General features: G+C 31.9%; 1 protein-coding gene and 1 pseudogene across 5 annotated transcripts in view; one reads left to right on the forward strand and one right to left on the reverse strand.

Moving 5' to 3' along the window:
- KIAA1841 (KIAA1841 ortholog) overlaps nt 1–22,314 on the forward strand; it is a 62,119-nt gene that overhangs the window by 37,375 nt on the left and 2,430 nt on the right. For 3 of the 5 annotated variants that reach the window (XM_036224154.1, XM_036224153.1, XM_036224155.1), the window contains 11 exons: nt 1,029–1,181; nt 2,016–2,060; nt 7,787–7,932; nt 8,684–8,783; nt 9,722–9,754; nt 10,605–10,704; nt 18,314–18,405; nt 19,451–19,479; nt 19,558–19,631; nt 20,076–20,164; nt 21,927–22,018. In XM_036224154.1, coding sequence (XP_036080047.1) covers nt 1,029–1,181; nt 2,016–2,060; nt 7,787–7,932; nt 8,684–8,783; nt 9,722–9,754; nt 10,605–10,704; nt 18,314–18,405; nt 19,451–19,479; nt 19,558–19,631; nt 20,076–20,164; nt 21,927–22,018 — 953 coding nt within the window. The remainder of the gene's footprint in view (nt 1–1,028; nt 1,182–2,015; nt 2,061–7,786; nt 7,933–8,683; nt 8,784–9,721; nt 9,755–10,604; nt 10,705–18,313; nt 18,406–19,450; nt 19,480–19,557; nt 19,632–20,075; nt 20,165–21,926; nt 22,019–22,314) is intronic. The other 2 variants (XM_036224156.1, XM_016129634.2) reach the window with 1 other exon arrangement.
- Nucleotides 20,238–20,357, reverse strand: LOC118606028 (annotated as a pseudogene).

Below are 22,314 nucleotides of genomic sequence, written 5' to 3' on the forward strand. Positions count from 1 at the left end.
CTGAACTTGCTTGCATTCCTCCCAGCTATGTATGAGAGCTCTAGTTGTTCCACATCTTCAATAGTACTTGATATTGTCAAGTTTGTTTGGTTTTTTAAACTTAATTGGTATGTAGTGGTCTTTCCTACAATGGAGTATCACTTATAATCAAGGATATCAGGCTTCTAAAACCTGACTTGTTTAGCAGATCAGAACACAGAAAACTTGAGGGATTTTTTTTTCCTCTTTTTTTATAGCAAATTGAATATTGATTTGACTTATAATATTTAACATTTATTATGGAAAGTTTACAAACTCAAAATCGTTTGTATGCAAAATACTTTGTGTATGAGTGTGCACCTTATAGCTTTTATCAGACTCAAAAATTTTTAATTAAAAACCATTTGCAAATCACAATTGGAACTAACAACTAAGAAATCTGAATTATAGACTCCTTTTTTGCTTTCATGTTCAAAATCAGTGCTTAAAATCATTAATTTTGTTATTTTTAAAATTATTTTACCAACTCATAAACCTATCTGAACATTACTATTTATTTTATAATTAAACCTTGATAAGTTTAAAGAATAGTCAAGTTAGACACAATTTTATTTTATTTTTTCATTAGAAAACTTTTCATGTGATTGGCCAATTATTAAATTAGATGTACATCAAGATCAATTTAATTCATCTGAATTTTGAGTAAAGTGTTTTTGTTTTTGCTTTTTAATAGCTTTATTAAGTTATAATTACCTGTCATAAAATTCATTTATTTTAGTGTAAAATTCACTGATTTTTAGTAAATTTACAGAGTTGTGCAACCATCACCACCATCCAATTTTAGTACATTTCCATCACCCCAGCTAACACTTCCAGTTTCACTTTCCACCCTAGACAACCAAAATCTACTTTGTGTCTCTAGAGATTTGCCTTTTCTGTACATTTTATGTAAATGAAACATACAATATGTGGTCTTCAGTAAAGTATTTTTAAGATGTTTAATTGCATTATGGGAATAATAATTGATTTTATATATTTCTTTTATTCAGGCTTTTCTCTGTATAGAATTTTCACATTGTCAATATCACTCAGAAACAGTGGTTTATCCTCCTGCTGCAAGTTCACTGAGTACTGTGGGGACTGGAATTTTCCCCTGCTGTAACCAAAAGGTTCTTCGGTTTGATCCGACTCAGCTTACAAAGGTAAATATTGAATGTTGCCCTTTTGTAGTTATAGTTCTCACTAATACTTTTTTATTTAAATCTTTTCCTTTTTATTGTTTTTAAAGTCTAAAGGTAATACATTCATGTAGGATTGATGGTATTATAGTGTTGCACATATATCTTGGGGTAATATGTGACTATTGCTGTACATTAGAGTCCTTGACACTAACACTTTTGAAAATGTTTTGTAATTAAATTTTATGAGTGATTCATTCATACAACAAATATTTGTAAACCACCAAAATTGTATTATAGCTGAGCAAGCCAAAGAGTATCGTGTAAAATTAAATAGTTTCTGCCTTCATGGAACTTACAGTTCAGGCAGTAATATCAAAATGGAAATAAAAGAATGCAAAGAAATGTTTGAAAAAGTGTGAGGGCCATAAATGTCTGCAATAGACTAGTCAGACTTGGGCTTTGAAGTCAAGGAAAGCCTCCTTAAGGAGCTGGCATTAGGTTGAGATCTGAGTGTGGGAAGGAGTCTGTGTGGTGAGAAGAAAGAGAAAGAGCCCTGTTATAAAAAACAGGCATAGTTCAAGACAAGACTGGAGAGGTAAGTAGATGTCAGGCCATGTAGGGGCAGGACCTTTTAGACCATGTTTGAGTTTTCTCTTTATTTCAGTTTTTGAAAATATTGGTTGCAATGTGGAAAATGGCTTAGGGGAAAGTCAGTAGAGTCAGGTTCATGAGGAAGTTATTACAGTAGTCTTAGAGAAAGGAAGTGGTAGCTTGGACTATGGTAGTAGAGATGAAGAGAAATGGATGAATTCAATATTTAGGGATGACTCATTTCCTGCTTTTGCTACTTGATAGATGGTGATACTACTCACTGAGGATGAAACAACTGAAGGGGATCAGGTTTGGAGAGAAGTTCTAATTTGGACATTTTGGGTTTGAGATGCTTTATGAGGTGACTAGGCAAAGAGTATTAAATATATTGGCTGGAGTGCTCAGAGAATTAGCTAGACTAGGAATGATAATTTGTAAGTCTTCTTGCAAGTAAATGATAATTGAAGCCACTAGACATAGATGAACATAAAAGCGGAGGGCCTACAATGGAACCTAGAGAAATTCCAGCATTTAATGGCTGGATAAGGAAGCATGAGCCTGCCAAGGAGAATAATCAGGAGCAACCAGAATAATAGGAAGGAAACCAAGAACATTATCATGAAAGTTAAGGGAGTAGTGTTTAAAGAGAGAGTGGTCCACGATATCAAATATTGGTAAGAGGTCAAATAATGAAACAAATGTGTCCTTTGGCTATGATGACCTGGAATTCATAGATGTGAAGAACTGTTGATGGAGTGCTAGATCCAGATCAGATTGGTATGGGCTGAGGCAGTGTGAATAACAACTCGTATGGGAAATTGGAAAAAGGGAGTTGTATCAGTAATTAGGTTATAGGTATTTGTTTATTGTTTCTGTTTTATTTTATTTTTTGAGAGGAGAGACCTTTTTCAAAAAATTGTCAGTGGAAGGATCTAGTTGAGGAGAGGTTAATAGTATAAAGTTTATGAGGAGGCAGGGGAGGATGGGCTCGTAAGCACAAATGGAAGTATTTGTTTAGATAGGAGAAAGGGCATCTTCTCTATTATGACATGAGAGAAAAGCAGGATGGTTTTAGGTATTAATAAAATTGTGTTTTGCCATTGAATGATAAGTTATTTCAAGCTAATTCCTTTCCTGTTTTATAAAAGTAGAAGGTAAAGCTATCTGCTAAGAGTGAGGGAGAAGAGAGAAGTTTCCAAGGTTTGGAGGAAGTATTAAAGGTTTGACATAGTCTTTTTGGGAAACAGGACAGTGGATTTTCCAGAGAAATATCATAGGTTACTAGGCTCATTGGAGATTTGTGATCATAAATTTATAGTGAAATCTAACATGCCTTATTATCACTCTCTCCAGCAGTTTTTGGCCGCTTGAGTGCACGTGTGGAGAAAATGGGTTGTTGAGCTCCTCCACAGTTAGGGTTTTACCAGATGGGTATGATGAAATTTAGGGGCAAGGAATTTAGGTTATTAACATGAATGTTACTAAAATGATAAATCATGGAATTTAAGTTGAATTAGGACATTTGTTATATTTATAATTAATTACCAATTTTGATTATCGGAAATTTTATTAGTGAGGTAATAGGTTACTATTATAATATTCACATTTAAAGATTTAGGTAATACTTTTCATACAAAGCTATTTAAATGGGGCATAAGACTTTAAGCAAAATGGGATTAGCTTTAATTGGTCCAAGATATTTCATTAATTCATGACTACTGTTATGTTTTTGCAGTAACATGATTTTTAGTCATTATATTTCTTTATGATTATGGTGTTTCTACTTAACTGTCATATTCACATTGTTTTGAACAATACTTTTAAAAGTTGTAACTCTATAGCTTGTTATGTCTACTTGTTGTATTAATTACTAATATTATTGTGAGAGGATTCAGGAATAAATAGTAATTAAACTGTGTGATAAGTGTTATATGTGACATGGATGTTGATGAAAGTGATTTCTTGGACTAAGAGAAATCTAGATAGCTCAGTGGTGATTTGTAGTTCCTGTAATAACTAAGTAATTCAGACCAATCTTCCCACCAAAAGGCAACTAAAAAATGGTGGACGAAATATAAAGATTATATTGAAAGCATCAACAAATTAATGGGGAATTAGTGTTAGGATACAGGAGATTATGAGAACTCAAAGAAGTGAGCTGGCACTCAGGACCATTTTTATCCTAGAGACAATTACCAGGCTGAAAGAGGTGACTGAGAAGTTGAGCTGAGCTTTTTGGTCCCCTATCAGGGTTTAAGGTCTGTCAAGAATGGGGACATTAATGAGTAACATCCCTTCCTTTGCACTTTGAGTTGGGGTCCCAACAAAAATAGGAGCAAATCAGAAATAAACCATCCCTTGCCTGGATAACAGCCTGGCTTTGATTTATTCGGGTGGCCTAGGAAATTTCAAATCTGAACTTGGATTAAGGTAATCCTGGATTGCCAATGTCCCCAGGCATCTGAAAAAAGCAGTAAAAATTCTCTTTGTAGAACAGTAACATTATTCTACACCTCAAATTATTTCTAAATTATTCGGCACACAAAGATAATCTGGCATAGATGAAAAGAAGTTACCAAGAATGGGAACAAAAGAACTTTGACAACGAAAACAAACCACAGAATTATTGACACAGACCATTACTAATTTAAGTTGATAGAAGACAAGCTTGGAAATTTTTGGCAGGGAATTATAAACTAAGAAAAGTAGCAAATATGGTTTAAATGAAAACAAATAGAAATGCTAGAACTGAAAAATGTAATAATACAAAATTTTAAGCACAGTGGCAAACTTAACACCAGATTACCTACAGCTGAAAAATTAGTGAATTGAAAGATAAAAGTCAGAAGAAAGGATCCAAAGTGAAGCTCAGAGAGACAAAATGATGAGAAATATAAAAGAAAGACCGAGAGAGTATATGTCTAACTTTTTTCTTGTTTCTGTATTTTTTATTTAGTCATTATCTTCTAACATGATTTAAATATTTTAGAAAATTTATTTTTCTCTGACTATAACTGTTTTTTTAAATGTAAACATAAAATTTGCCATCTTAACCACTTGTTTTAAATGTACAGTTCAGTAGTGTTAAATATATTCACATCGTTGTGCAACCAGTGTCCAGAACTCTTTCTTCTTCCAGAACTGAAACTATATTGATCATCAGTTCCCCACTCCCCCTCTTGTCAGCCCTTGGTAACTACCATTCTACTTTCTGACCACATTTGACTACTCTAGGTACCTCATATAGTGAACTCATACAGTTTTTGCCTTTTTCTGTAATATCCAACTTCCTAATGAGGTTCCCAATAGAAGAGTAAGAGATTGGATCAGAGACAAAATTTGAAGAGATAATGGCTGAGATATTTCAGAATTATTGAAAGATATTAATTTATAGATGTGAAAATTCCAGTGACTCCCAATAAGATAATAAATCCATACCTTTACATATCATAGTGAAACTGCAGAAAGCAAAAAAGTAAAGAGAGCATTTTAAAAGCAGCCAGAGGGAAAAAGTACAGAATCCCTTCAAAACATCAGTAATTAGAATTCACATCTTAGCAGTAGCAATGGAAAGCAGGTCTTCAGTGTGCCAAAAGAAATAGTTAACAATCTGGAAATCTCTGCCTTCTTTAAATATCCTTTAAGAATGAAAGCAAAATAAAGATATTTTTAGGCAAAAAAAAAATTGAAGGAATTTGCAATCAGAAAACTGCTTTAAAGGAAACACTACAGATGTTCTTGAGATACAGGAAGGAGTGAAGGCCAAAGAAAGAAATTAATATATTGAGAAATCTAAATGAATATTGACTGTATAAAATAATGATGGTAATGCTTTGTGGGTGTGTATGTGTTTGTGATAAATATATAATTACATTAATAATATAGACAATTTAAAATATATAATTAATATATACTATACATTTTAATATATTTTAAAAACTCACAACAATAGCCGTTAAGTTGGAAGAGTAGTGAAATAGAGTTTAAAAGGTCTTTGAGAGGGAGGGTATTAACAAATTAGACCTTGATAAGTCAAGGATACATCTTACAAATTCTAGGATAACTATTAAAAGGATTGAAGAATGCGTAACTTCTAATTAATTTGTGTGAATGGAATGATTATAAAAATCAAAAAATAAACAATTCTTACCAAATTTAGAAATAGAAGGAAAATGACATAATTCAGTAAAAGATAGATAACATAAAACTTGCAACAAATATCACAATAGCAAAATGTAGAAAGCTTTTCTTTGAAATTGGGAACATGATAAGGATTAGAATATACTTCTATTCTAATTAAACCAGAAGTCCTGGACAGTATATTAATGAAATAAAAAGAATAAGGCGTAAGAACTGAAAAGGAACTGTCATAATTTGCAGATGATTTTGTGAACATAGGAAACCCTGATGAATCTACAGATAAATTATTTAAATTAATAAGAATTTACGATTAATCTATTAAAAATCATATACAAAAATCAATTATACTTTTATAAATCGACAATGTTAGAAAATGAAATTTGAAAAAAGAAAGCACTTACAGTAGCCTTAGAAATATCAGGTACCTCAGAATAAATCTGACAAAATATATGGAAGACTCTATATAGAAAACATATAATGTTTTTGAGAGGAAATAAAGAAAACTAAAAAATGGGTTATTGTACCATGTTCATATATAAATGTTCCCTAAACTGATCTGTATAGATCACTACAATCTCAATGAAAATCCTGATGGTCTTTTAGGGGGAACTTTGCTAAGCTGATTCTAAAATATATATGGGAATGCAGAGGGCCAAGAATAGCTAAAATTCTCTCAAAGAAAACAAAGGTAGAAAGTACTTGCTCTATCCAATATCAAAATTTATTATAAAGCTTTGATAATTAAGAGAGGGTGATACTGGTAAAGAGTAGATGGATGGATCAATAGAAAAAATAGAGTACTCAGCCACTTGGATATTTGACTGTGACATATGTGGCATTACAGAGCAATGGGCAAAGGATTGACTTTCCAATAAGAGGTACTATGACATTGGGATATCTGTATGAGGAAAAAAATGAAATTAAGTCCCAGCCCAAACTGTTTACAAAAAAAAAGTCCTATGTGTGAAAGGAAAACTAATAAAGCTATTAAAAGGTAATACCATAAAGAAAGAGATTTTAAATTAAAGTACATCAGCTACATTAAATAAACAAACTGAAGAGACAAACTCACAGGTGGGACCATATTTTAGCAACACATCCATAAAAGGATCATATTAAGAAAAAGAATGGGAACTCTTGTTGTTGTCCGGTGAACATGAAAAGGAGCTCAACCTCATTTGTAATTGGGAAAATGCAAATTAAAACCACAATGAGATACCACTGCACACTCATTAGAATGACTACAATTAAAATGTCTTACCAAGTGTTAGTGAGGAGATAGAGTAATTTATTTTGGTACACATGAGCACTTGTGCTCCAGGAAACATGTAAAAGAATGTTCATAATAGTATTATTTGTAATAGCTCCAAACTGGAAATAACCCATCCATCAACTGTAGAATAAACAAATTTTGTATATTCATAAAATAGAATACTATACATTAAAGCAATGTTAGTTACATACAACGACATGGCTGAATCATAGAAACAATGTCGAAAAAAACTGAGTGAGGCAAAACTAAACTATAGTATTTAGGGATGCATCCTTAAGTGATAAAAGGATAAAAGCAAGGAAGTAAGTGCCATAAAAGTCAGGATAGAGGTTATCTTTTGGGAAGCAGTTATGGGCCTGTGGGGACTCCCAGAGTGTTGGAAATATTCTACTTCTTAATGTGGATGGTGGTTATATGGATATTATTGGATATTTTTTAAGATATACATTTTTTTCATGCACTCTTCTGAATGAGTTTTTTTTTTCCCCTTGAGTAAAAGTTGTGATACAATTGAGACATGATGATATGACTGAACAAAGAAAAACAAAAACATCCTGTCGTTTTTAAAAGAATATTTCTGTAATGTATCAACCTTTCTAATTTAGTGTCTCTTATACAACAGGGTTGTAAAGTGAGGGACCACATGGTTGTCCTTCGTGATCTGGGTGAAGGTGGAGATTTATTGTCCTCTTCAGCTGCTAGAATACTGGATGATCTGCACAAACACAAAGATGTCATTGTTGTGCCTTTTTCTAAAGACACAGTTTGGTGAGGCAGTGGGAAGGGAGGTGGCGGGGAGGATGCTGTACTGCAGCTTTATCCAGTGATTTCCATCTCAAAATCCTCTCTCCCCTAGTGTTTCCCCAATTACTGAAGTCAGTCCTCGAATAGTTTACATTATTTCAGAAAGCTTCATTGAAATTATGTTAGCTTACAGTAAGAGCAAGCAGGTGTTTATTTGATAGGAAAAGCACTTCAAAGTATTGGAGATCCAGGGGGAGAAAAACTAATAAAGGGAGCCCTTCGTGATTGAAAGGTTCACATTTTGGAGTGTATTTTTTCTTTTCCCAAGTTACTTAAGCCCACTTTAAATGCTTGATGGACACAACTAGAAAAATAGTTGATGGTTGAGGTCATCTTTGCATAAATTTGAACTCCTTGAATTCAATTATTTCTGCAGTCACTTCCATCATTTTGCAGTTGCAACAGGCTGTCATGGTGGAGCTAGGAGGATCCTTTAATAAAGGCTGTTCTCAAAGCAGTACCCATTATAGAAGTTCGTTTACCATTCTACAAGTATGGTGTCTCAAGTTCAATGATGCTGTCCCTATATGGAGTGACTTCTGCTAAGAGAATCACTAGATGAATTAAAAAATGTAAATGTTGAAGTGGCATACCTTATACTCATGAATTATTTTCCTAAAGAGTGACTTTAGGAACATTTGCAATAAAAAGATATCATTTGGATTTAAGTTCTTAAGAAATTGAGCACTTTTCCATAAAATGTTTTTCTTTCAAGCGATTCTGGGGTTGGTCCCTGTGATGAGAAGGGTCTAGACTGTGATGTTTTACTGGAGCCAAATACACCATGGGGCCCTAAAAGTGGGGAGCTCAATGCTGTGAGTAGCTTCTTTCATGTATTCTTTATTTATATAAACAATTAATGACAATAAAAATTAGTACATTTAATCTTTGACAGAAAACTAAGTGGTTTAAATTGAATTTAAAATTTCTAGTTAATAAGCATTTACTAACTACCTAATCGTAAGGTATTATGCTGAGTTAATAGGACTATAAGGGTAACAGGACATGTTCTTTGCCCTCAAAGAATTAAATAAATAATTGACTTAAATTTGAGGAAAAATTATAACATGGTCTTGAAGGTGCTATAAACATTTTTCAGTATGACATTCTTTTTTTGAAAAAAATTATGATCGGGAATGCATTTAGTTTTTCCCAAGGTTTCAAAATTGAAACGTTTTTAAGGTGACTAGAAAGCTTTGATTTCTTTGATTCTTGTTGCTAACAGTTTGCCTGTGAAATTCCTGCCTTTGTGTTGGTTCAGGTAGTATTTACTTGAGAAAGGGAAGTATTCCATGTAAAATGCATTATAAACTCCAAATGCTGTAAGAGCTCAATTATTAACATTTATTTATGAATTATATGCAAAATAGCTAATTAGATTTCTTCACTATTCATGTAAAATCTGGTTCCTTAACTTATAAGAAAAAGTAAGCATTTAAAAAGTGATTGAAAATACTTCAAACAGTAAAATTATATTATCTTTAAGTGTGATTTACTTGTCCTTTAGAAATGACACTGGGAAATTTTTATGTTTCGGATAAACATATACATCTTCATTAGACAGGATTTAAATATTATAGTATATCATTTTCATCCTGAGTTTAAAGTTATGTTTCAATCTAGAAGGGAACTACTGTACTCGTAACTTTTGCAACTCTTCTATAATATCCATATGAAAAAAAGAAGCTGCTATCTGGGTAGATGCAGATTTATTAATCTCTCTTTTTTTTTTTTTTTTTAATCTTTTTTTTAGTTCTTGTCACTGAAAAACTGGACTTTGCAACTGGTAAGTGAACAACTATATACTCTACTTCCGTGGATCTCTTCTTAAATTAAAGTTTAGTTTAATAAACTCTTTATTAGTGTCTTATTTTATAGATTTTAGTTAAATGTGTATCATTTTCAGTGTCTACAATTTTGTACTTACTAAAAATTGTTATTGTTTAAAACAGACACATACTCCATTATCTGACTGCATAAGTCTCCTTAAGTGACTTTTTAAAAGTCACTTTTAAGCACGTTTGGGTCATTGAACAAAGCAACGAATGTATTAAGTTCCAATAAATATTTGGTTGTTTGGTTGTTGGTTGACTTTTTTTTTTACCTGTTTGCCATTACTATGCTATTGCCATCAGTATTCACAAAAATGGAGTTAGAATTTGAATCAGGGATGACAAACAGCAGGGTGGGTAGATGTTAAAAATTGATGTAGATATGTTTAATTAACACAGGGCCATGTATATCTAAAGAATGTACATATGTGCTTCTTTATGAGACTTCTGTGTTGTTGGCAATTATTATATTTTAATTTAATCTTAATATCAAGGAACATACATTCAGTCGAGTAATAGAGGTGCAATTCAACAAATACAGAGTGCCTATTAGGTGCCTATCAGTCTGCTAGAATCTGCAAAGGAAATAAATAAAAACATAAATTACATATAATATGATCCTGTCCTAAATGCAGAAATTCTTATCTGTTTCCTGAATGTTGTGCTAGGCAGTGGTTATTTTATCAGCTCTCTTTTGGCTCATTCATCTAAAATAAATTTAGATAAATGTGTTTGAAAAAAATACGTTCAAGATATGACAGTACAACATTTTTAATAGGGTGTGTTTTGTTTCTTTAAATTCAGAAACAACAGTCATTATTTTCAGAAGAAGAAGAATATACCACTGGATCTGAGGTCACTGAAGATGAAGTTGGAGATGAAGAAGAAGTATCCAAGAAACAAAGTACATTAATTTCTAAGTTCAAATCATTTTACTTTTATGAAAGAGTTGCATTCTAAAGGCTTTAATGCAAAGGATGAGGAATTGGCCTTATAAGTCTACATGATAGGATACAACATAAGAAAAAAAATAAATTAAGGAAGCTGCATGAAGATTTCCTAACCCTAACACTAACACAGAATACTTATAAAGTTATATAGAAAGAGCAGCATACTGTGAAATAATCCTCACAAGTTTTCATTTCAAGTGTAACCTAATGGGTTTCTCAAAATGTATGACTCACATCAATGTACCTGAGATGATTTGAAATGACACTCAAATGAAACATTGAATCATAGTCATCAGAGTATGAGTTTAAAAAAATTACTAAAAGCAACAAACAAACAAGACAAACAACAAAATCTCATAGACACAGACAAGAGTTTAGTGATTATCAGAGGGAAAGGAAGAGGAGAGGGGGTAGAGAAGGGTAAAGGGAGTCAAATATATGGCGACAGAAGGAAATTTAACTTTGGGTGGTGAATACAATGCAATATAATGCAAAATGATGTATTATTGAATTGTACACATGAAACTTATGTGATTTTATTAACCAATGCCACCCCAATAAATTTAATGAAAAAATTTAGTTCACAATTTTTAAAAACATGATTTTATATGACTAGAGAATGAATTTATGTCAAAATTTTTCAGCTCCTTAGAGAAATAGCAGAGAAAATTTGTTCAAAAAGCATTTGAAGATTTAGGTATATATTGGGATATGAAAAAAAAGTGTTAAAAAATATTGCAAGTTAGATACAAAACTGATTAATGTCCCACAAAGCAATAAACCTATAACCTTTGGGGTTATCTTTTCAACTAGACAAGTCATTTGTATTTCTATTAGACACAAAAATCTGCAAGTTAACATGAAACTTCACAGCATCTGGGCCTTTAATCAATAGTAGATGGGAAAGTCAAACAAGGACATTCTCTTAGGGACTTAAATTATTCTTGGGTGGGCATGTTAAACAGTCCTCTGGTATGCCACTGAAAGGACATGCGATCCTCCCTTTGGCTTATTTCCAAGTTTTATACAATTTTTCTTTAAATGTTGAATCGCCAAGTGAAAAAATTAGTCCTTTTTCAATTATTTTTCAATCCTAATTAGTCAAGAAAATGCTGTTATATGAGTTTTTTCACAGTTAACTGAGGTATAATTTATGTGCAATAAAATTCTCTCATTTTTGAGTGTACACATTGATGAATTTTGGCATAGAGTTGTATAACCACCACCAAAATCAAGACCTAGAAAATCACTCTAAAACGTTACCTCTTGCCCCTTTACATTCAGTTCCCTTTCCCCACTCCCACCCCTGAGCAACTGCTAATCTGCTTCTTATCACCTTTTCTCATCTCATATAAATGAAATCAGGAGCAGTCTTTTGTGTCTTGCTTCTTTCACTCAATATGATGTTTTTGAGACTCATCCATATGGTGTATATCAGTAGTTTGTTCCTTTTTATTGTAAGATAGTATTCCATTGTATGAATATACCGTAATTTGCTTATCCATTCACCATTTCATGGACATTTGTGTTATTTCCATCCAGTTCTTGACTATTTTGAATAATGCTGCTGTGAATATTTGCATACAAGTCTGTGTGGCCATCTGTTTTGATTTTTCTTGGGTAGCTAGATGCCTAGGAGTGGAATTTCTGGGTAAGTGTATGTTTAACTTTATAAGATACTGCCAAACTATTTTGCAAAGTGAATGTGCCATTTTGCACCCCAGCAGCAATGTACGAGAGTTCCAGTTGCTATACATTTGTACCAATACTTGGTATTATTGTTGTGTTTTTTTTAACTTTAGCCATTTTAGTTCTAAGCATATATTATATGCTTATTGACGGTTTATCCTTTTTGTGAAGTATCTGCTTAAATCTTTTGCCTATTTTTTAATTGTATTATTTGCCTTATTATTAAATTGTAAGAGTTCTTTATATATGTTTGGATGCAAGTCCATATATTTTGCAGCTTTTATCCTCTAATCATCGACTTGCCTTTTAATTACATTAATGGTGTCTTTTGAAGAGCAAAAGTTTTTATTTTGTAAATTCTAGTTTTTTAGCTTTCCTTTTATGTTTCATACTTCAATAGCTAAGGAATTTTTGCCTATTCCAAGGTCACAGAGATTTTCTTCTGTGTTTTCTTCTAGAAGTTGTATGATTTTGAGTTGCGTCAAGCTTCCCACTTCCTTTTTTTTAATTTAAATACCATAAGCATAGCCAGTTCTTCTAGAATCATTTGTCGAAAAGATTGTTCTTTCCTCGTTGGGTTACTTTGACACCTTTGCCAAAAAAATCAGTTGACCATTACATATGGATCTATTTCTGAACCCCATTCTCTTCCCTTGTATCTTATGTCTGTCTATACATGAGTATATCAATACCACTTGTCTTAATTTTTATAATTTTTAGTGAGTCTTGAAATCTGGTGCTGTCATTCCTCCAAAAATGTTCTTTTGTTCTAGATTATTTTGGTATTTCTGGGTGCTTTGCATTTCCTATACATTTTAGAATGAGTGCAGATAGTTGTACAAAAATACTGCTGGGCTTTTATTGGGATTGTGTTGAACCTATATATTATCAATTTGTGAGAATTGCATTTTTTTTTACAATGGCATGTCTTCCAATCCATGAACAGGAAATATCGCTCCATTTATTTAAGTTATCTTTAATGATTCTCAACAGTGTTTTGTAGTTCAGTATGCAGATGTTGAACATCTTTTTAAAAATTTATTCTTAAGTATTTTTAGTGCTGTTATAAATGGAAGTAGATTTTTAAATTTTTTCCAATTGTTTATTGATAGTAATATTGAAATGCAATTGATCTTTGTATATTGACCATGTGATCTATAACCTTGCTAATAAATTCACTTAATTTTTCTTCACTTTCTGATATATATTCCTTTTATTTCTTTATCTCGTCTTTTTGCACTGGTTAGACCTGATGTTAAATAGAAGACATCGTCATCCTCTCCCCTGTCTTAGGAGGAAAGCATTCAGTCTTTAATCATTAAGTATGTAATGTTCATTGTTGGTTTTTCATGAATGCCTTTTCTCAGGTTGAGGAATTTTCTTTCTATTTCTAGTTTGCTGAGTTATTATAGTAAATGGATGTTGAGTTTTGTCAAATGCTTTTTCTCCACTTATTGATCTATAGTTTTTCTCCTTTTTTATATCAATATGGTATATTACATTGATTTTTTAAAAGTGTTATACCAATCTTCACTTGGTCATGAGGTATTTTTCTTTTTATATATTACTGTATTTGACTTGCTCATATTTTGTTAAAGATTTTTTGTGTTCATGAGGGATATTTGTAGCTTTTTAAATGATATTTTCTTCAAGTTTTGGTATCAGAGTAATACTGACCTCATAAAATGAGCTGGAAAGTATTCCCTTCATTCTCTTTTTCTGAAAGAATTTGTATAGTATTATTTCTCCCTTAAATATATGATAAAAATCAACAATGAAATCATCTGGGCCTGGAATTTTCTTTATAGGAAGGTTTTTAAATATGAATTCAGTGTCTTTAATTAATAGAGTGCTTTCTTCTTGAATCTGTTTTTGATAATTTCTGTCTTTCAAAGGAATTCGTTCATTTAATCCAAGTTGTCAAATTTATTGGCATAAATTTTTATTATCTTTTGTCCGAAAGATCTATAGTGATGTCCCTGTCTCTTTCCGATATTGGTAATTAGTGTTTTATCCTCTTTTTTTCTTTATCAGTTTAGCTAGAGGTTTATTAATTTTATTGCTCTTTTCAAAGAAACAGCTTTTTAAAATATCATTGATTTTCTCTATAGCTTGTCTATTTTATATTTCATTGATTTGTTCACCCTTATATTTAGTATTTCCTTCCTTGTAATTAATTTCATCTTAATTTCCTCTTTTTTTTTTAGCTCCTTAAGGTGGAAACTTAAATCATTGTTTTTACTTTTCTAATATAAGCATTTAAAGCTGTAAGATTCACACTAAACACTGCTTCAAGTGTTTCCCATAGACTTTGATATATCTTGTTTCATATATATTCAATACAGAATATTTCCTAATTTCTCTTATGATTTTTCTTTGACCCATGTGTCGTTCAGTATTATGTTGTTAACTTCCGAATATTTTCAGATTTTCTGGATACTTTTCAGTTATAGGTTTCTAATTTAATTTCATCATAGTCAGAGAACATACTCTTTGTGGTTTCATCCCTTCAATTGTATAGAGAATTGTTCCAGATATGCATGAAAAGAATGTAAATTCTGCTGTTATTGGTGGAGTAGTCTATAAATGTCAAGTCAGGTTGGTTTGACTGATTGGTACAAGTCTTCTATAATGGTGCTCATTTTCACTTGTTCTATCAATAAGAGAGTGGTGTTGAAATTTCCATACCGATGAGTCAATACACTATAAATGTATATCAGTATGATATATTCCTCTTCATCTATAGTAGAACTGCTTGTCTTGATCTCTCTTGTGTTCAGTATTAATATAATCACTCTAAACTTTTGTTTAAAGTTTAGATGACATATCTTTTTTATTCTTTCATTTTATTCATCCTTTTTGTGTTTCTTAATTTAAAGTGTATGTCCTGCAGATGGCATATTGTTGGAAATTGCTTTTTTTATCCAGTTTGACAATCTCTGTCTTTTGATTGGAGTATTTATTTCATTTATATTTAATGTGTTAATTGATATGGTTGTATAAGATCTGCCATTTTGCTATTCATTTCCTAATTGCCTCAGATGATTTTGTTTCTGTTTCTCCTTTCCTGCTTTTTTGTGCTAAGAAAATAATTTTATTATATCATTTAATTATTTTATTGGCTTTGTAATTATATTTCTTTGCACTGATTTTTCTAGAGATTACAACATGCATCTTTAACCTATTACAGTCTACTTAAAGCTAATACGAATTAATTCAGGTAAAATATAAGAGCCTTAAAATAATATAGTTCCATTTGCCTCCCCCTTTTTGTGCTGTTGTTGTCATATATATTTACATACATTATAAACCCAACAGGTGTTACGATTTTTACTTTAAACACTTTTATATCATTTAAAGAATGTAAAGGAATAAAAGAAAAAAATACTCATTTAGGCTTTTATATTTACCCACATATTTACCTTTTTAGTCTTTTATCTGTGTTACCATCTGATACTTTCTTTTATTCTGAAGGAATTTTTCATTATTTCCTGTAGTGTAGACATACTAGCAATGAATTCTTTCATTGTTATTTATCTGAAAATGTCTTTATTTCACTTTTGTTTTTGAAGTACACTTTTCTTAATATAAAATTCTTGGTTAACTATTTTTTCTTTCAGCACTTTGAATATGTTATTCCAATATCTTCTGGCCTCCATCGTTTCTTATGAGAAGTCAGTCATTGATGTAATTGTTCTCCTGTATGTAATGTGCCCTTGTAATCTTACTGCTTTAAAGATTTTTTTTTAATCTTTGACTTTCAGAAGACTGATATGCCTAGATGTGACTTTATTTGTGTATATATTACTTTGGATTTGTTGAGCTTCTTGGATCCGTAAATTAATGTTTTTCACAAAATTTGGGGTGCTTATGGTCATTACTTAAGTATCTTTTTCTGCCCTCCTCTCATTCATCTCGAGGAACTCCAATATGCATATGTTAGACCTTTGATATTGGCCCACAGATTGCTGAGGTTTTGCTTCATTTTCTTCAGTTTTTTCTGTTTTCGGGATTGGATAATTTCTAGTACTTAATTTCACATTCCTTGATTCATTCTTCTGCCATTTCAGATTTCCTCTTGAATCCATCTAGCACATTTGTTTTCATTTCATTTATTGTGTTTTTCAGCTGACGTTTCCATTTATTTGTTGTGATTCTCCATTATTTACTCGATAATATCATTTTTCCTTTGAAGATATTTATAATAGCTGCTTTGAAGTCATTATCTGTTAAATCCAACATGCAGGCTCTCACAGAATTCGTTTCTGTTGAATGTTTCACTTTCTAAGTGGATTGTACTTTTGAGTTTGGTTACCTCCTAACTTTTAGGTGAAAAATGAACATTGTAGATTATCTCTGTACAACTCCGAAATCTGTTTCGTTTTTCTGAGGATTATTGATTTTTCGTTCTAGTAGGCATTTAACTTGCCTGACCCAAACTGCAAAGTCAGTCTTCCCCATAGGATGCAGTGGATGGTGTCTCTGCACAGGTTTGTTTTTGGTTGTTTGTTTTGTTTTTGTTTTTTGTTGTTTTTTCAGCTGTCAACTGCTGCTTCTTTAGATTGCTACCCAGGGATCACAACCACCTATGCAGTTTAGTAGTCAGCCAAGGATTCAGACAGAATTTATATTCAGATTGGGAACTTACTTGCTTAGTGGTTCCCTTCCTTTATGGGTTTCTTTTAGGTTTCTAGTTCTTTTTCCAGTCCCACATCTAACCTTCAGTAAACCTTCAGCTGTCAGAAGCTCAAGCTGTGTGTAGTTTGGGGAAACTATTCAGTCAAATGTACTAGAAACTCCCACATCTCACCTAGAGCAGTTCTGTCTTGCAAGAGTTGATGATACCCCACTCTGTTTTTTGCTTGCCTTTTTAGCTGAACTTCCTAGGGTCTTTCATACACTTATATAATTTAACACTTAGGTAGGAATTTGGGCAGAGTGTATACTCACATTTTAGATCTCAGGTCTAAATTTCTCCTTTAAATTTCCAGCTTCTCTGTTTCTTTGAACTCTATGCCCTCAGGCAAGAAGGCCATAAACAGTTTTTACCTCATGCATCTTTCAAAAGTAAACATTCAATTTCTACTTGCCTTTAATTATTTGCCAGTGCCTGGAAATGGTTGTTTATAATATCTTTGTTCTGTTTTCATCATAGTTTTCTTTGGAAGGAATTGTGTAACCTACCGTAATTGATGTTTAAGAAATAGCGATCCACTGTATAGTATCCTTATCCTTAAACATTGTTTTTAGAAAAATGCTTCTTTCCCTTCTTCTTTTCTGGCCCTTTCCTTTTTCTACTAAACTGTCAGCCAGAACAAAAGTTCAGAATACTGACTGTGGGAATGCCCAAGTCCAGGATAAATTTGTTTCAAATCTCCTTCCCAATATCATTTCTGTCCTACTTCCATTTTTATCTTCATAGTTCCACCTAGTGCCTGAGCAAAAAACATTATAAAGATTTTTTTGAGTTCTTCTGTCCTCTAATTCTCAAATTATATTTTTCTGGCTTATAGTTATTTTTTACATAAAAATTTTAGAATTAGGAGATGACTTCACTTTCAGAGTAGATTCAGAGAAATAAATATGTATAGTTTTCCTTAACATTTTTCTATATTTAATTTCATTGGAACTTTGAATTCATTGTCCTCATTTTTTCCTCCAGAAGTTTACACCAAGTAGAAAGAAGAAAAGTAATTAAAATGAACCCCTATTAAGCACTTTCAGTTTGACTTCCCCACATATTTACTTTTTATTCAGAGGTAATTTATTAGTTTTAAAAAACAATTTTTTTAATGTTTTTATTGTTTGGAAGTAACAAGTACATTGGAGAAATATATGGGACTTATGTTCATAACATTAATTTTCTGTTATTAGGGAAAAAGGAGAAGCCAAAGAAGTTCACTAAACCACCAAAAAAGCAGATGTCTTCACCCTGTGGTCATAAAAAAGAAAAAGCATTGGAGAAGGTAACTCTAAATTATCTGTTACTATTCTAAAGTTTATATTGAGAAATAAGCAAGCAAGTATAGCCAGGACAAATCTGAAAAAAAAAAAAAAAAAAAGAGTAACGAATACCACAATGGAATACTAGCAGTGTAAAATGAATGAAGAAGTTCTATAAAGACTGATTTTAAAGATCTCTAAGATATATTGACAGGTGAAAAAAGGAAAGTGCAGAACAGTATGTATAGTGGCATATTATGCTGCCATTTGTGTAGAATAGAAGAAGGAATATATATGAATTTCATTGTATATACATAAAATATCTCTGGAAAGCTACACAAGAAATTGATAAGATTGGTTTCCTCTAAGGAAGGGAACTGAATGTCTGGGAACAGGCTTTTTACTATATGTGTTATTTATGCCTTTTGAATTTGAACCAATATTTATTCAAAAAATGGCATATATAATTTAAAATAAGATAAATAGACTATAAAATAAGTACATTTTTAAATAATATAGACTGTAAGATTTTTTAAAGTAAATTGTATTTTATGATCTTTTAAAATAATTCTTATTTTCCTATAATTTCAAAGGAAGGGGTAAAAAGCAAGGTAGAAATAAGAGGACAGTAATAACCACTGTTGGCTAAAAGAGAAACCATGGATTCCAAAAATGTATGAAAGCCTGGAGTTGAGACAAGTTTCACACAATTACATTGAACAGGTTGTTCATTTACCTTCATGTTAAGTACTACAGACACACAAATGGGTAAATTCTAAAAGGTTGCATAAGTGGGGCTTCCATGGCAGACAAATAAAACTGGGTTCAAATTCTAGGTTTCTTTCTCTTCAGACAAGTTTCTTAACTTCTCTGAACTTGTGTTATTATAGAGATAATAACAGCACCTGTCTCACATGGTTGTTGCCAAGACTTAAATGAAGTAATACTTGTAATGCTCTTGGTATAGTATCTTGCACTCCATAAGTGTAAACTCTTTTTATTATTAACTATAACATTAAGCAGTAAATATGTTCTAACTGGGCCTTACTGTTGTCAACTTTTTTTCAGTCAACATCTAGAGATGTGTCTCCTTTCATGTGAGTATGACTCTTTACCCCAATCAGATGTCCACTCTTAAAGCATCAGTGCTGACTTTCCTTTAATTTTTTCAATAGTGTAAGTATGCAGAAGAATAAATGGGATGTCACAAGATCTTTGAGATTCAACCAGGATGCACAAAGAGAAGACGGTAAGTTTTATTATTTGGGTAATGTACAAATTAGGTCTAAATAATAATAAAAATCTTTTAAGAAGCAAGCCGAATCACTTTAAAGATTTCAACTGGAATAAGGTCCAGAATTAGCACATTCCCTTAGGCATCAATTAGAGCTTCATTACGAGATAATGTATTGTTTTATGCACTGACTTTTGCCTACTACTTTCACTCCAAAGATGACAGAATGTGTTTTAGGCCGATTTACAATAATCTTAAACACAGAACAATTTTCCATGTAGTATGAGCCATTTTGCCACTTGTTGCCTAAAATTCTTCAAAGATAAATAGATGTGTGTGCCTGTAAAATGACATTTAGTGATAGTTTCATAAACTCTTGATGATTGCAATCCTTTTGAAGAAATAAGAGTTATAAATCATCCTTATAAAAAAATGAGGTTTATTATTTTTTATCTTCAGATCAGCGACGGATGTCTGAAATTACAGGGCACCTAATAAAGATGAGATTGGGTGATCTGGACCGAGTCAAGTCAAAGGAAGCAAAAGAAGTAAGGCTTGTGTACCTAGAGTATTGTGCTTGCTTAGATATACCTTCCTACTTATTTATTTATTTATTTTTAATGCCTATAGCACCTGGTATTTCTAGGTGGCCTCCCAATCCAAGTACTAACCAGGCCCAATCCTGCTTAGCTTCCAAGATCAGATGAGATCAGGCACATTCAGGGTGGCATGGCCATAGACCCTACTTTATTTTTATCGTGAGGAGTGTAAAGATGTTTTAGGCAGAATTTTTTTAAAATAATTTAAATATTTGTATATATTTTATATTCTGTCCCAGTTAACCAGTTTATTCATGTAAAAGTTTTCTACCACCTCCAGTTATCCCTGGTCCATGGATAATACACAAAGTAAAGTACATTATCACTGAAAGTGTAATGACACACCAAGGGAGGATTAATTGCAGCTGACTTAATACCAGCTATCCAGAGGGCAGCTTTCTAGAAGTTGCTGATTTCGATCAACCCTGAATGCAGTGCTTAGATGTTATCTCTAAAATAAGATGTTATCTTGTTGAAAATGATGACTAGAAATACCTGTACTTTTACTAGAATTATATACTAGTCATAACATATATTATCATTACTATTGATATTATGTAATTATAATAACTTTTGCCCCTAATTTAAAAAAATTTGGTTCCCTATAAAACTCCTAAAACAGAACATAAGAAAAAATCTTTATGACTTTGGACTAGGCAAATATTTCTTAGCTACAACCCCAAAACCATGATTTATAAAAGAAAAATATTCATCAAAATTTGAAAGTTGTTCTGTTTGAAAAACTGTTGATAGAATGAAAATACAAGCTGTAAACTAGGAGAAAATATGTATAAAACACTTATCTGGTAAAGGATTTGTGTCTAGAATATATCAAGAACTCTGAAAACTCAATAAAATAATTCAATAAAAAGAAATGGGCAAAAGATTAACTACACACCTCTTGAAAGAAGGATACAGGGGCAAATAAGCACCTGAAAAGATGCCACATCATTAGTCATTAGAGAAATGTAAATTAAAACTTCAGTGACATATCACTATACACCAAAGAGAATATCTAAAAAAAAATTTTTTAAACATGTAGTAAATAGGGATGCAAAAGGAATATATAGTAAATAGGGATGCAAAAGGAATGGTCACTTTGGAAAAACAGTTTGGCAGTTGCTTATAACATTACATATTTTCTCACCATACAGATCAATTCATACATGTTTATAGTGGCTTTATTCAAAGTCATCAAAAACTAGAAACAACCCAAATGTCCTTCACCTGGAAAATGATTAGAACTGTGGTATATATAAAAAAGAACAAACCACTGATACATGCCTCAACATCAGTAAGTCTCTTCTATATTAGGCTAAGTAAAAGAAGACAGATTCAAAAGGCTACAGACTGTATGATTCTAGTTCTGTAATGTTCTGGAAAATGCAAAACTGTAGGATATAAAATAGATCAGCAGTTACCAAGTAGTGGTAGTGTCAAGTCATTTGACTTAAAAAGACGCACAAGGGGATTTTCCTGGGGTGATGGAACTGTTCTGTCTTCATTGTAACATTGGTTACACAATTGTATGCATTTGTCAAAATTCAGACATGTTTACTAAAAAAGGGTGAATTTTAATGTTTGTAAAATTATACATGTAATTTATAAGTCAAAGAGCCTGAATTTTAAGTTAAAAAGTAATGTCATTTTAGTAAAGCACAACTGTTATTGATTCTGTAAAGATAACTGAATTTGCTCCTTTATTTTGCAGTTTGCAGGAGGTATTTATTCCAGGCTCGAAGCGCAAATCAAGGCCTCAGTGCCAGTAAGTGCACGTCAGGGCAGCACAGAGAAAAACACAAGGTAAATAAGCATAAACAAATTCAGAATGCCATTGACTTTGATCCTTTTTTAGGGACAATTATATACTAGAAGCACATAATTTGAGTTTGGTTTTGTTTCGTTTCAAGGATTAGATCAAGACATCAATAAGAATCAGATTTCAACTTAAAAGTTAAGACTTAAAAAGATCATAAGCACAAAATTTAATGAAAGTATAGTTTTTTAAAAAGTTTTCTGTTTATTGATTAGGCTCTGTTCTGACCCAACTGCTGATAGAAATGCAAGCTATAGCGCTACTGTGAATTAGACTTTTTATC

The sequence above is a fragment of the Rousettus aegyptiacus genome, unplaced genomic scaffold, assembly GCF_014176215.1.
Source record: "Rousettus aegyptiacus isolate mRouAeg1 unplaced genomic scaffold, mRouAeg1.p scaffold_m13_p_7, whole genome shotgun sequence".
NCBI lineage: Eukaryota > Metazoa > Chordata > Mammalia > Chiroptera > Pteropodidae > Rousettus > Rousettus aegyptiacus.